At 45.4% G+C, this 13,150-nt stretch overlaps 1 protein-coding gene across 5 annotated transcripts in view; it reads right to left on the bottom strand.

The window, feature by feature from the left end:
- LOC146348622 (synaptotagmin-2-like) overlaps positions 1 to 13,150 on the bottom strand; it is a 100,007-nt gene that overhangs the window by 8,243 nt on the left and 78,614 nt on the right. For all 5 annotated transcript variants that reach the window (XR_014789936.1, XR_014789935.1, XR_014789934.1 and 2 more), the window contains exons 5-8: positions 11,889 to 12,056; positions 9,888 to 10,055; positions 7,604 to 7,721; positions 5,023 to 5,156 (exon numbers count right to left, since the gene is read on the bottom strand). Coding sequence is in view for 2 of the 5 variants with exons in the window: in XM_084848359.1 (XP_084704485.1) it covers positions 5,023 to 5,156; positions 7,604 to 7,721; positions 9,888 to 10,055; positions 11,889 to 12,056 (588 nt within the window). In the remaining 3 variants the exon portion in view is untranslated. The remainder of the gene's footprint in view (positions 1 to 5,022; positions 5,157 to 7,603; positions 7,722 to 9,887; positions 10,056 to 11,888; positions 12,057 to 13,150) is intronic.

The following is a 13,150-nucleotide window of genomic DNA, read 5'->3' on the forward strand; positions in this document are numbered from 1 at the left end:
GCAAAAAAAAACCCCAACCCTTTAATAAAACCAACAAAGAATGGTGGATTACCCTTCCCATCCATAAAAAACTATTATGTTGTGGCTATGCTTATGCATTTGAAGACATGGTTTAATCCAGATAGAGCAACTGAATTAGAACATTATAATGTCTCAAAAGAGTTGAAAAACATTCTATGGTTCTGTAACAACTTTGATAAAAATATATTACGAATGAACCCATGTACCAAAACCCCGTTTAACAACTGGCTGAAACTTAAAAGAGTATTAAGTCCGGGTTTATCTCCATTAACAGGTGTAATGAAGAGATGACAGATGAAATGCAATTAGGCAATCTATCTTTATGGTACAATCATGGGCTAGTAGAAATAACTGCACTTATAGACAAGGGAACATTTAAATCATATGAACAAATATGGAAAGAAATGCAATACTCCCAACCTTTATTTTTTCAGTATCTACAGCTTAGAAGCATAGCTTTAAGGTTACTAAGGAAATCTGGACCTCTTTGGGAAAAAAAACATGTTTGAAATTTTGATGATACAAGATTAGGAAAACCTATTAAGTAAGGTCTATAAAGTTCTCTTAGATTTAGATCTTACAATTTATAATTACCAGAAAAGCTGGGAAAGAGAACTAACTTGTCTGATTGCAGTAAGCACCTGGACCTGGATCTGGAATAATATATCACAGCCGACTATTAGCACAAAGCTGAAAGAAATTTGTTTCAAATTTATTTTCCGCTGGTATTCAATGCCGTCAAGGCTTAACTGTATTTATCTTAAGGTTGATAACAAGTGCTGGAGATGTAAAATGCCTAATGCAGATATGGCCCATGTTTTTTGGTTTTGCCCAATGATTAAGGACTATTGGCTAAAGATAATAGATGAAATTGAAATTTTATCAGGGTATAGACTACCACTGGAACCAATAGTTATTCTCTTTGGTTACGTAAAGGAAGTTGTTCCATCTGATGATATACAGATGATAGTGCTTTTATTAGCAGCCTCCACAATGCTGATATCAGCAAACTGGGAGAAACCGAAAGCCCCCAGAATGGAAGATTGGATTATCAAATTATGGGAAATATCTATATGGCGGAGGGAGCAATCCTATGGCCGCTAGACAGCGGCTAGACGGCCATAGGATAAGCTGTGTTGCGGGAACCTGACCTTGGAGGCAGCGCGGGACAGCCCCATCCTCTGCACTCACAAGAGGAGCGCGGAGGGGCCAGAAAAGGGCATGGCTGGAGGCGTTCTGGGGCGGGGAGAGCATAGCTGCCTGTACGACACATCCGATGTGTTGTACAGCAGCCTCCTTCCCTGCTCCGTGTTCCTGCAGCTAGACAGCTGCAAATGGCTGTCTAGCAGAAAAATCAGTGCAAGGAGAAGCATGGAGGGAACGATCCCCCCCGTGCTTCTCCTGCCCTGCTTTGGATAGGTGGTCGCCTCAGAGTTCGGAGGCGGCTGCCTATCTAGATAGGATTGCGCCCTAAGTTAACTAACACAGTAAGAGCTAAGGAGGGAAGACAACAAAATAATAGACTAATAGAAAAGTGGTCCTTATTTGTAATGTATTTGTGTAACAAGAATTTAGAGAATGTGCAGCCTTTTGTGTTACTGGGAACCGTATTTGCTGGCTTTATTGGTAAATTTGATTATACTCTCTGTTGTTTAAATTGTTGATAATACTTGGTCTTATTATTTGTTTGTATACTTTTATATACTTTTGTCAGCACCGTAAAAATAAAAAATAAAAAAAGATTACTTTAGTTTTAACTCAACTAAAAGAGTGTCCCCAGTTCATTGAGCAACTGTTTTTTTTAAGTATTGCTTTTAATAGAAGTACTTATAAAAATGCTCACATGAGAAGGCAAGTCCTCTATGATGCATTCTACCACACATATGTGCATCATCTAAAACAGACTTCCCCAACCTCTCCAAATGTGTTTGACTGCAACTCCCATCATTCCCAGCCAGATGTGGGGAAAGGTGCTCTAAACTGATGTCTTCTGCCACACATGTGTACATCATCCCCAAACAAAAAAGGCTGTTTCTTGTTCTGAACGACTACTAATGATGTTGTTGTTCAGTCGTTAAGTCGTGTCCGACTCTTCGTGACCCCATGGACCATAGCACACCAGGCCTTCCTGTCCTGCGCTCTCTCCCGGAGCATGCTCAAGTTCATATTCATTGCATCAGTGATGCTATCTAGCCATCTCATCCTCTGCCGTCCCCTTCTCCTTTTGCCTTCAATCTTTCCCAGCATCAGGGTCTTTTCCAATGACTTTTTTCTTCGCATTAGGTGGCCAAAATATTTGAGCTTCAGCTTCAGTATCTGTCCTTCCAATGAGCACTCAGGGTTGATTTCCTTTAGGATTGACTGATTTGGCCTCCTTGCAGTCCAGGGGACTCGTAAGAGTCTTCTCCAGCACCACAGTTTGAACGCATCAATTCTTTGGTGCTCAGCCTTCTTTATAGTCCAGCTCTCACAGCCATACGTTGCTACTGGGAAAACCATAGCTTTGATTATATGGACCTTTGTCGGCAAGGTGATGTCTCTGCTTCTTACTATGCTGTCTAGGTTGGCCATAGCTTTCCTCCCAAGGAGCAAGCATCTTTTAATTTCATAGCTACAGTCACCGTCTGCGGTGATCTTGGAACCCAAGAAAGTAAAATCTGTCACTGCTTCCATTTCTTCCCCTTCTATATGCCAGGAAGTGATGGGGCCAGATGCCATGATCTTCGTTTTTTTAATGTTGAGTTTCAAACCAGCTTTTGCACTCTCCACTTTCACCCTCAACAAGAGGCTCTTTAGATCCTCTTCGCTTTCTGCCATTAGGGTGGTATCGTCTGCGTATCTGAGGTTGTTGATAATTCTCCTGGCAATCTTAATTCCGACCTGTGATTCATCCAACCCGGTGTTTCTCGTGATGTACTCTGCATATAAGTTAAATAAGCAGGACAACAATATACAGCTTTGTCGTACTCCTTTCCCAATTTTGAACCAATCTGTTGTTCCATGTCTGGTTCTCACTGTTGCTTCTTGGCCCTCGTACAGGTTTCTCAGGAGACAGGTAAGCTGGTCTGGTACTCCCATCTCTTTAAGAATTTGCCACAGTTTGTTGTGATCCACACAATCAAAGGCTTTAGCTTAGTCAATGAAGCAGAAATAGACGTTTTTCTGGAATTCTCTTGCTTTCTCCATGATCCAGCGAATGTTGGTGATTTGAACTCTAGTTCTTCTACCTCTTCGAAACCCAGCTTGTACTTCCGGTAGTTCTCCGTTCACATGCTGCTGAAGCCTAGCTTGTAGGATTTTGAGCATCACCTTGCTGGCATGTGAAATGAGCGCAATTGTACGGTAGTTTGAACACTCTTTGGCGTTGCCCTTCTTTGGAATTGGAATGTAAACTGACCTTTTCCAGTCTTGTGGCCACTGCTGAGTGTTCCAAATTTGTTGGCATATTGAGTGCAGCACTTGAACAGCATCATCTTTTAGGATTTTAAATAGCTCAGCTGGAAGACTGTCATCTCCGCTAGCTTTGTTGTTAGTAGTGCTTCCTAAGGCCCACTTGACTTCACTCTCTAGGATGTCCGGCTCAAGTTCAGTGACCGCACTATCATGGCTATCAGGGACATTCAGATCTTTCCTGTATAGTTCTGTGTATTCTTTCCACCTCTTCTTAATCTCATCTGCTTCTGTTAGGTCCCTGCCTTATTTGTCCTTTATCATGCCCATCTTTGCACAAAACGTTCCTTGAGATCTCCGATTTTCTTGAAAATATCTCTAGTCTTTCCCTTTCTATTGTTTTCCTCGATTTCTTTGCATTGTTAATTTAAGAAGGCCTTCTTGTCTCTCCTTGCTATTCTCTGGAACTCTGCATTCAGTTGGATATATCTTCCCCTTTCTCCCTTGCTTTTCACTTCCCTTCTTTCCTCAGCTACTTGTAAAGCCTCATCAGACAGCCACTTTGCTTTCTTGCATTTGTTTTTCTTTGGGATGGATTTAGTTGCTGCCTCCTGAACAATGTCACGGACCTCCGTCCATAGTTCCTCAGGCACTCTGTCTATCAGGTCTAATCCCTTAAATCTATTCATCACCTCACTTGTGTAAATGATATCATAGAATAGTCATAGAATAGTAGGGTTGGAAGGGGCCTACAAGGCCATATGTGGTGATTTGCTAGTATACATGTAGCAGCATCCAGAGAGCCTATGAGACAGTACACCATTCAGCAGAATCCTTTGGTAAAGATTCCTGGACTGGGTCACCAGAGACCCACACATCCCCACAAAACCATTAAGCTCACAGTGTGGCCTTGGGCGAGTCAACACCTCCCAGCCTAATGAGCCTCACAGGGTTGCTGTGAGGATAAAATGGAGAGCGGGGGGAGAGAGAACCATGTATGCCGCTTTGAACTCCTTGTAGGAAAGGTGGGATATAAATGAAATTAAACAAATAAAATACTGCATGTTGTCCTTATGGTGCAATGCAAAGGATGCCCCTCTTCTGCCATGCAGTCCCCTGGGGAATTCTCTTCCTCAAAGAGTGATTGGTCCAGGCAGGCTTGGACTCATGAGAAAATGCCTATGTTAGGGTGCAATCCTATGCATGTTTAGACAGGAAAAAAGTCCTACAACTCTCAGCATTGCTGGCTGAGGAATGCTGGGAGTTGCAGGACTTTTTTTTCTGTCTATACATGCATAGGATTGCAGTCTTAATTACTTAAATAAAATCCTCCACAGTGTTTATCCTGCACACATTTCACCTGCCTTTTAAAATCCTTTGGGACCATTCCCCCTCCAGAGCTGAACTGTTAACAACAGAGGAAAAACTAGGCCAGACCATGCTGAGATTTCCCCCCTGCACTTTGGGGGTCAAATGCATTTTGATAATGTAAATGTCCCAAGGTACAGGCAAGATGGCGGAGAACTTTATCACCCCACTGATGAGCAATGTGACCTGGGAACCCTTTGCATCTCCCTCCCCCAAATTTCCCCAAGTGAGAAGCATGTGAACCTGTATCTGCTCAAAGGGAATCTCAAAGCTGAAGGATTCGTTGAAGTAGGGGTTCAGGGTCTTCTTCTTGACAGTGGTCTTCTTCTTCTTGAGCCTCTTGCCGTTCTGCAGCAGGTGAATCTTCACATAAGGATCTGAAATATCAGACCAAGTGGTTCAGATTTTGCAGGCAGCAGCAACACACATTCGAAGACAAGGATATAGGGAAGAGAAACCTCAAGGAGGAATAGCTAGGAATTAGTTATGATGCGCAGAGGGAAAGAACAGACAGAGGCATCATTAACATTTTTCTCCGTAGTCCCAAGTAGTAGGCAGTTCAGATCAGCCTTTGTATCACATTTATTATATAACATCTGACGAAGTGGGCTACAAAGGCTTATGCTAGAATGAATTCATTAGTCTTTAAGGTGCCACATGGGTCTTGGTTGCTTTTGCTGCATGGGCTGACACGGCTACCTTCTGTTCAAGTGTCTTTGCAAAAGTCTCTTTGGCCATGTTTGGACTATAAGAGGGGGAAAAGAAGCCACCATGGCTTCTTCTCCCCACCCTGCGTGTGACCGCCATTTGCATAATTACCTGCGACGTCACGCAGGTTGCTGTGTTGTCCAAACCCGGCGCAGTGTGTGGCAGGGGTGGCTTCTTACCCACCCTACAACCCTTGGGTTGTGGAGTGGGTAAGAGGCTGTGCACCATACCGGGTTCGGACGACACGGCAACCTGTGTGGAGTCACAGGTAATTATGCCAATGGCGGTCATGCGTTTGGTGTGCACAGGGACGGAGGAAGAAGCTATGGTGGCTTCTCCCCCCGCCCCCCCGATCGTCTGAACCCAGTCTTTATTTAAAAAGGGGTGCAACCTGAAGCAACAGGAAGCACAAGACCTGATACCTACTTCCCCGGTGATGTGGCTGCCCCTTGAGGTGGAAGCTACGACGTCCGTATTGTACAGGCAGTTTTCCACACAGCTGCAGAGATTTCAGCTATGCCAGTACAACTCTCCCTTTTGGGATGGGTGAGTTAGGATTAAATAGATTAAATGGCCACAATCCTGGGGGAAGCTGCTTCACACGAACCGCTTCCCACTGCAGTGTTGCTCACGCATGGTTTCAGAACGCTCGGCCTCCACAAGCAACCTGCATTCTGCACCAGCCGAAGTTTCTGAAGGGCAACCCTACGGAAACCCTACAGTAGTCAAGTCTGGAGGTATCCAGGACATGTGTAATGGAGGCAGACTCTGCTCTCCCTAGAAAACGAACGGCCCAAAGCTGGTAAAAAGCACTCCTAGCTAACGATGCCACCTGCATCTCCTAAATAGCCAGATATGTGCTCAGGCTGCATACCGGGCTATTCCGGAGAAACCACAGTCGACAGCCCTCGTCCAAAACTGGTTGCAAATCTCCATCCAGATCAACTGTTTTCCCCATCAACAGTGCTTTGGCCTTAACTGTATGCCCCCACTGGAGGAATCCTCTCAGGGAAAGAGCTAGCACTCCCAGAAACTGAGAGCACTGCAGGTCAGTCACTGTCACCAGACCGGGCGGTGCCTGGGCCCTTGGGGGATATGGCTGTAGATCCGTCCCTGTCAGCGGGAGGGGACTCTGCCTCTGAGGCAGAGGCTGAGCAGCCCCATGGCCCCCAGGAGCATCGTCGCCTCACATGAGAGGCCAGGAGGGCTCCCAGGAGGTGTGCTCACCTGCAAAGAAGGACTCCTCAGGAGAAAGCAAATCATGAGTAGCGTTCTCAGCAGAGTGCTCTAATGTGCTGCAGCTGAGCCCAGGGTGGGGCAGCAGGTTTTGGTGTTAAAAGCCTTCAGTGACTGTTTAGCTAGTGTTGCAAACAACACATTTCTTCTAGCTCTTGGGCCTATGGATCGATGCTCCACGCTACTGACTCTTGGACTCCGCTTCTGGACTGCGTAACATACCTGACTGTGCTTTGACTTCTTGGCCACTCTTGCCTTAGCCTCACCCCACTTATCTCACTGCTTGCCTGGGCTTTGACCTTCGCCTGTTATCTTTGCCTGCACTGCTGCCTAGCCTGAGCTCCACTAGCCTGAACCCTGTGTGCTTGAACATTTGCTGGCTCCATTGCCTTGCTTCTTGGTTAGCCCTGCACTCAGAGTCTGCTGCAGTTAATGCAGGACGTTACCTGGATAAAGCTTCAGTTTGTTTACCCTCATCCATCCAAAAACTGTCTCCAGATACCTGTTCAGGAGAGATACCATCACCGCTTTGGGGCAAGAAGATGGAAAAGAGAGGAAATGCTCATGGTCAGGGGCAGCAACTTAAATCCAAGGAGACACCAGTAATGACTGTGGGGACAGAATCCCTGAGCGTTCTGAAGCAAAGACTCTGCATTGATGACCAAGAGCATTTTCAGGACTGAGGCTTAAATGGTCGTAGAAAGCAGAGGAGACACATTTGTAATGAGAATGAGCATTCTGGCCAACGTAGGCTACACTTTCCTGATTATAAAGCAACAACTGCTTCATGTCTCAGTGTGTGAGAGAAAGCAGGCACGGTGAGTGCTTCTGTATTGGCTTAGAGGTGCCATCTGGTGGGTATGAAGTTTCCTGCACTCACCTGAAAGTCCCCCGACATCCATCTTTTTCAAGTTCTTGGCCTCCAAGATACAGACAGTAAGTTTTCCAGCAGTGGGCACGTATCGTAATGAGATACAGATATCTCCCAATTTCTCTGGCTGTTGAAGGAAACAGGGAGAGCAACGAACTCAGGAATTCTTCTCCATGGCCCTGTGCAGAGGCACTTGCGGAGATGGTGATTAAGGTAACTACGGTGGGGCGGGGTGGGGTGGGGTATTGAAACCACAACACGCAAGACCCACCAGACAATCGCAGAACCATGAGGTGCCACATGGTTCTGCTAACCACCCCCTCCATAGTTACCTGGCAGTCATCCCTCTGTAGTTACCTGGTGGTTAGCATACATCCCATCGTCTACCACAGTACAAACGGGCTCCTAGTGGCCACTCTGGCATCTGAAATGGCCACGTGACCACAGAGAAAGTCCATGGTAGCTAGAGCATCTCTGGCAGTGGTGGATGCTCTAGCCAGCAGACTCTATGGCCTGGAAGTCTTCCGGAGCCCATTTTAACCACTGAGGAGCCCACCAGATGATACGGTAAGCCACCCTGGAGCCCCTTAACCCTGTTGTAGGAGGGTGGTTACCTGGGGTGGCTTACTAACCATGAGGAACATGGTTTTCACCCCCCACACAACACGCTAAGCCACTGTGGCTAGCAAAAAAAAAGCCTAACCATCATAGCTTAGCATGACCTCTGAACAGGGCTGTGTCATAAATGTTCTGAATCTTAAGGTGAAGACATGCATAACATAACTGCGCTCTTCAGCATGTGCCGTGATCGTACCTTTGGGTTTCTTTTCATATGAATGTCTAGCACAGCCTTACCTAACAGGGCACCCTCCAGATGTGTTGGAATCTAACTCCTACCATCCCCACTCAGTGCAGGCACTGAGTGGGGATGGTAGGAGTTATATTCCAACACATCTGGAGGGTGCCCTGTTAGGTAAGGTTGTGCTGGTTCAGCATGCCAGCAAATCAAATACTGCCCAGTTGCTGCCACCACCACCTCCTCTGGCTGTGCTGAGTGCATGAGATGGAAGTCGCCCAGCCAGCTCAGGCTCCTGGCTGTGGGATCCTTGGTTTCCCAGCCAGAAGGGGATGAGGCTGCAGTAGCAAGCAGGTGGGAAAGCAAATGGGAGGAGCAAGAAAGACACAGCTGTGTTCAATTTGTTGGCATGCTAGAGACAGACATTAATCGAAAACAAACAGATTGCTGATAGTGAGTTCACGGTACACTGAAGTCTCCTTAGACATTATGTGTATCTCCAGCTTAAGGCAGGATGGAGAATAAGCCCATCAGTCAAGTGAAGAAACTCTTTAATAATCTATTTTCTGAAGATGAATTTTCTGAAACATAATTACTAATTTAGAATCAGGCATTTGATAAATCACTACAGACTTATCAATGCTTATTAAATCCAAGGCCCCCTCCTGCAAATAAGGCAGAAGGAAACTGGGCTTTTAGACTAGACTTCCAACTTTTTGATCTCTCACCAAGATAGCTAAACAGCAAAAGGCCAGGGTACGGACTAGATATATTGAGCGTATCCCTTTTCTTCACAGAAGGCAGGTCAGCCCATCTCACAGGGCCTTTGCCTTCAATATTTGTATGTGTCCAGTTCTGGGCACCACACTTTAAGAAGGATGTAGACAAAAGGGTTCAGAGGAGGGCAACGAAAATGATCAGGGGACTGGAAACAAAGCCCTGTGAGGAGAGACTGAAAGAACTGGGTATGTTTAGCCTTGAGAAGAGAAGACTGAGGGAAGAAAGGATAGCGCTCTTCAAGTACTTGAAAGGTTGACACAGAGAGGAAGGCCAGGATCTTTTCTAGATCATCCCAGAGTGCAGGACACAGAATAATGGGCTCAAGTGACAGGAAGCCAGATTCCAGCTGAACATCAGGAGAAACTTCCTGACTCACTGTTACAGCAATACAACAATGGAACCAATTACCCAGGGAAGTGGTGGGCTCTCCCACACTGGAGGCATTCAAGATGAAGCTGGACAGCCGTCTGTCAGGGATGCTCTGACTTGGATTCCTGCATTGAGCAGGGGGTTGGACTCAATGGTCTTATAGGCCCATTCCAACCCTTCTATTCTATGATTCGATGTCTGTAACGCTGCCTTTGCTGCCAAAGGCCTAGGGGCACTCCATGCACGAAGTATAAGTACTCACATTTGTACAGCTGAGGCCAAAAAACAATACAGAACTACATGGCAAAAGAAGAAAATGTAATTTCCTCACCTCCCTCTCTTTCTTACCTCCTCTTTTTCTGCACTCTCTAGGTCCCTCCATTCTTCAATGGGCTGTCCCAAGTCCACAGTGTTCATGGGCACCTTGACTTCCCCGATGATGTCATGCTTGGAGAAGCGGTCAAAGTCATAGATGGCCATCACCAGGGTCTTCCCACCCAGCTCCTGATAGGGAATCTGTTACAGAGCAGGATTAGTGTTCAACTTCTGTAGCACTGGCCAATTGAAAGGTGCTATCTCAAAAGCCATTGGAACAGTCTTGTGAGATGTTATGAAAATTAGGTAAGGTGCAACATATAGATACACACACACACACACACACTTATTTAAGAAAGACAAAAAACCTTACAAAAACTGAATGAAAAAGAGAAAAACTGAAAACGGTATAAAAACAAACCAACAAAAACCAAGAGAGCCACAAAAGAAAATGATTCATGGCAATGCTGACAAATACAGTCTTTCTAAATTGATATTCTGGTTCCTTTAGCTTAAACATTCTCTCTCTCTCTCTCTCTCTCCCCCCACTGATGGAAAAGTGGCAAAAATCTAGAATTAGGATTATTTCTTCTTTGATCTATTTCTGTAAATTTATCGAAATGTATAATTTCAAGTATTTTCACAAGCCATTCTGATATAGTGGTGAGCTGACATCTTCAGCCCACCATTTTCATTTGTTTTGGGAGCTGAACATGCCTGCCAAAGACTGCATTAATCTTTGCAGAGCGGGCAAAATTCTAAGGTTTTTTCCAAGGGGTGGTCTTATCTTTAAATATGAGGTAGTTGAGGGGCGGTTGGATAGTTCTTCCTTTTATGGGAAAAAAAAGCCTGCCACTGCTTCTAAGAGTAGCTTGGCTGCCCTGAACAGCCCAGCCATATTCCTGGCACAGAATGTCCCTGGGCACAATGTTACATGATGCTGCAGTAGATGCCTACTCAGGGGCATCCTTGGGGGAGGCGGCGGCAGCAGCAGCAAGATGGCTGTCTCCATTGTGGTTTTACCTCCCGATTCTTTTATCTTATTGATTATTTTGTATTATTGGTCTTAATATGTTGTGGGGATTCACCACACAAGGCTAAAATCCAGCATCTTTACCGGGGCTTCTGCTTCTGGATTATTTGGGGGATTAAGATCAGCTCCTTTACATAGGCTGACACATGCTGTTTTTATTTGTCAGCAAGTTCTATGTTTCATTTTACAGCCAGTAGATGGTGCTGCTGTTATAGCACCATTACAGAAGTACATAGCAAGTAAAGTGCTTCATGTGCTTCCTAGGTTAAAAAAAAATTGCACTTTCCCTTTGTTTTACAAAGGCAGGAAAAAGGTAATAAATCGTGGCCCTGGAGGTTGATGATGTCATGTAAGGGACCCGCAAGCCTCTGTGAGTAACCAATCTTGATCGCACAATATAAGCCCCATGTGGAAAAGCTCTTAAGACTGTGAACTGCCTTGGGCTTTTTTTTTTAATGGAAAGATGGAATAAAAATACTTTGAATAAAAAAGAAACTATACTTTAAAAATACAACATCACACTCCAAATCAAATTACTACTGCAATATAATGAATGAGTGCCTTGAGAATTGGCTTAACATCAGGATATCAAAGTTTACAATGCAGGAGACGAACACAGCGTTAGATCAGAATTCTAGACTACTGGATATCTGGATTTCTATACTCTCTCCATACTGGAAATGAACTAGTAGCTGTTTATTACCCCAGAGCAGGGGTGGTGAACCTGTGGCCCTCCAGATGTTCTTGAATGACAACTCCCATTATCTCTGACAATTGGCCATGCTGGCTAAGGCTGATGGGAGTTGGTGGCTGATTGTGTAACATGTGTATCATCAAATGTATTCTGGCAGAATGAAGTATAGTCACTGCTCCATTATACTGTGGAAGCACAACACACAGAACTGATATTTTCAGGGACTACCGCAGGGCACCAATGTCAGTGTTCCAGCTGTGTGTAACATATCAGCTGCAGAGGAAGCCTAGGCCAGGAGAAGTCTTACCTTGAAGACAAAAGTCTCATTGTAGGTTGGATTGAGAGTCTTCTTTTGCACTTTGGTCTCATACTTCTTCTTCTTGTCCGGAAGGAGGAAGACTTTGACATATGGGTCTGAAGTGCCACCCATATCCAGGGCTGGGAGCTCAGCTGCTTGGAGGATTCCTACTGTGAGCTGTCAGGGAAGGAAAGACAGGTGTCAGGAAGCAAAAACAGCTTTGCAATGCCACATGCCAGTCAATTGGGAGAGGGGAGAAATCTGGTCAGGTTGTGCTTTTAACCTGCCATCTTCCTTCTGCTGCTGCTAGATGCCCTCTGCCGCCGCCTCTTCTGCTATGGAGTGCAGTTTCTTATTCCTCACTTTCCCAGCCTCTCCATCTCTAAATGTATCATTAACTCTGTGGTGTAATGCTTAGAATGTTGGACTGGGATTGGAGACACCCAGATTCAAATCCTCACTCAGCTGTGAAGCTTACTAGGTGACCTAGCCGCCACCTCCCAGCCTATCCTATCTCACAAAGCTGTTGTGAGGACAAAAAGGGGTGTCTGTGTGTGAACCAGGTATGCTGCCTTGAGCTCCTTGGAGAAAAGATGGGATATAAATGAAATAATAAGTAACTGCACAGATAGTGTCTTAATTCAGACAATATGCCAAGCCATGGTTTGTACTAAGATCAGTTTAAAAACATACAGATAAACCATGGTTTACATGATCCTTTCACTCACTTGTCTACTCTAGCAGTGGTCCTCTAAGACTTCAGGCTGAGGGAGGCATTTCCCAGCCCTGCTACCTAAGATACTATTAACCAGAGAAGCCGAGAGACTGAAGCTGGGAGCTTCTGCGTGCAAAGCGAGTGCTCTACCACCAGTCCATAGTTTTTTTGCCTGTCAGATGTCAGAGCAGGGGTGGGGAAACCCCAGTCTGTGGGCTGGATGTTACCCATAGCCAAATTTCTCTATCTCACTAATGTACTCTCCAGATGGTGCGCACACACTCTTCCCTCTCCAGACTGCCCCCCCCGTGAGTGTGAGTGAGAGACAGAGAGAGACAGAGACAGAACATGTGCTGTGTCACTGAGCCATCATCCCTCCCTAGCATGCACGCACCTAACACGTGCAAAATACAGGCCAAACGTGCTGTTTATATACCTAACTGTGGAGGCTGGGCTGCAACACTGAGATATATTTGGAAGATGGGGAGAGGGGAGCTGTGAGTTGAATGCAACTACTGAAGACTTTAAGTGCAATGGAATTATTGCCATTGTCAAC

This window comes from Heloderma suspectum, chromosome 4, assembly GCF_057233095.1.
Source record: "Heloderma suspectum isolate Gila_16-S chromosome 4, 16-S_ref, whole genome shotgun sequence".
Taxonomy (NCBI): domain Eukaryota; kingdom Metazoa; phylum Chordata; class Lepidosauria; order Squamata; family Helodermatidae; genus Heloderma; species Heloderma suspectum.